General features: G+C 39.4%; 1 protein-coding gene across 3 annotated transcripts in view; it reads right to left on the bottom strand.

Moving 5' to 3' along the window:
* Nucleotides 1-1,151, bottom strand: part of nqo1 (NAD(P)H dehydrogenase, quinone 1) — a 12,505-nt gene that overhangs the window by 6,278 nt on the left and 5,076 nt on the right. For all 3 annotated transcript variants that reach the window (XR_004332426.1, XM_032518481.1, XM_032518472.1), the window contains exon 3: nt 432-562. Coding sequence is in view for 2 of the 3 variants with exons in the window: in XM_032518481.1 (XP_032374372.1) it covers nt 432-562 (131 nt within the window). In the remaining variant the exon portion in view is untranslated. The remainder of the gene's footprint in view (nt 1-431; nt 563-1,151) is intronic.

The raw sequence follows: 1,151 nt of genomic DNA, 5'->3' as shown, positions 1-1,151 counted from the left end.
TTGGGGGTTCAGTGCCTTGCTCAAGGGCAGTGCCCAGGAGGGCTACTTTGGTCCGTATGTGGACTTGAACTAGCGACCCTTCGGTTCCTAACCCAACTCCCTACAGACTGACCTACTGTCAACTCCAAATATAGGTGGATCACAGTAATAATAATAATAAAAATAATGATAATAATGTCAACAACAAATGACAATAATAATAATAATCCTAATGATAATAATACACTAGACACTCAAAGATGAATTATAGTTCTGGTTAAATAGATAAAACAGACATTAAGTACTATAAAGATTATTTAATGACAAGCCTTTATGGAAAATTAACATTTCAAAAATGAAAAATAAAATCCGAATTCTACTCTCGTAATATTTTATATTTCTCGACACACAACAACAACAACAACGATAAGAAGCCGCGAGCGAGCTCTGACCTGGAAGATGACGAGCTCGGCCTCCTCGACTTTGCGTTGCTCGGCTACGATGTCGGCGCAGAGGCGGCCCTCCTTCCAGGCGCTCATGGTCTCGTCTCCGTACTGGAAATGCCCCGGAGTCTTCAGGTCCCCTGAACACAACACGACCACGTCAGAACGGAAACGCCGGCTTGGCAACATTCTCCAATATACACTTTATTATATATTGTTGGAAATGGTCTCTACGCCCCGGCTGTAGTCTGTACAGACGACGTTTCATTTCCGGGATTGTTCAGGAAATTCCACCGGATGTCGCTAATTTTCGGCCGGATTTCCGTGATCTTCCTTTTTCTTGTGATCTCGGTCCGTGTACGGATCTTGGTTTTGAAATAAAAAAAAAAAAATTAAAAAAAACGAAAAACAGCCCGTTTCCCAATTCCCATTAGTAAGTAGGGAAACAAAAAAACGGAAAACAACCCGTTTTTTCGTTTTTTGGGTTTTGATATTAAAAAACTGAAAATGAAAAAAAATCTCGTTTCCGATTGCCTTTGATGTGTTTTATAGATGGAAACCGGAAAATAAAATATGTCTCATTTCTCAAATTTACTTTTTTTTTTTTCGTGACCCAGAAGTTACTCCTGCGAGCTTGGCGGTCAGCAGCATATTTCATTTCATTTCATTTCATGTCATGTCAAATTTATTGTACAGGAAGGCCAAAAAGTAACATTACATTACAATGCA

The sequence above is a fragment of the Etheostoma spectabile genome, chromosome 1 (assembly GCF_008692095.1).
Source record: "Etheostoma spectabile isolate EspeVRDwgs_2016 chromosome 1, UIUC_Espe_1.0, whole genome shotgun sequence".
NCBI classification, from domain to species: domain Eukaryota; kingdom Metazoa; phylum Chordata; class Actinopteri; order Perciformes; family Percidae; genus Etheostoma; species Etheostoma spectabile.
Note: the sequence above shows the minus strand (reverse complement) of the source record. Positions and strands in the feature narration are given on the sequence as shown.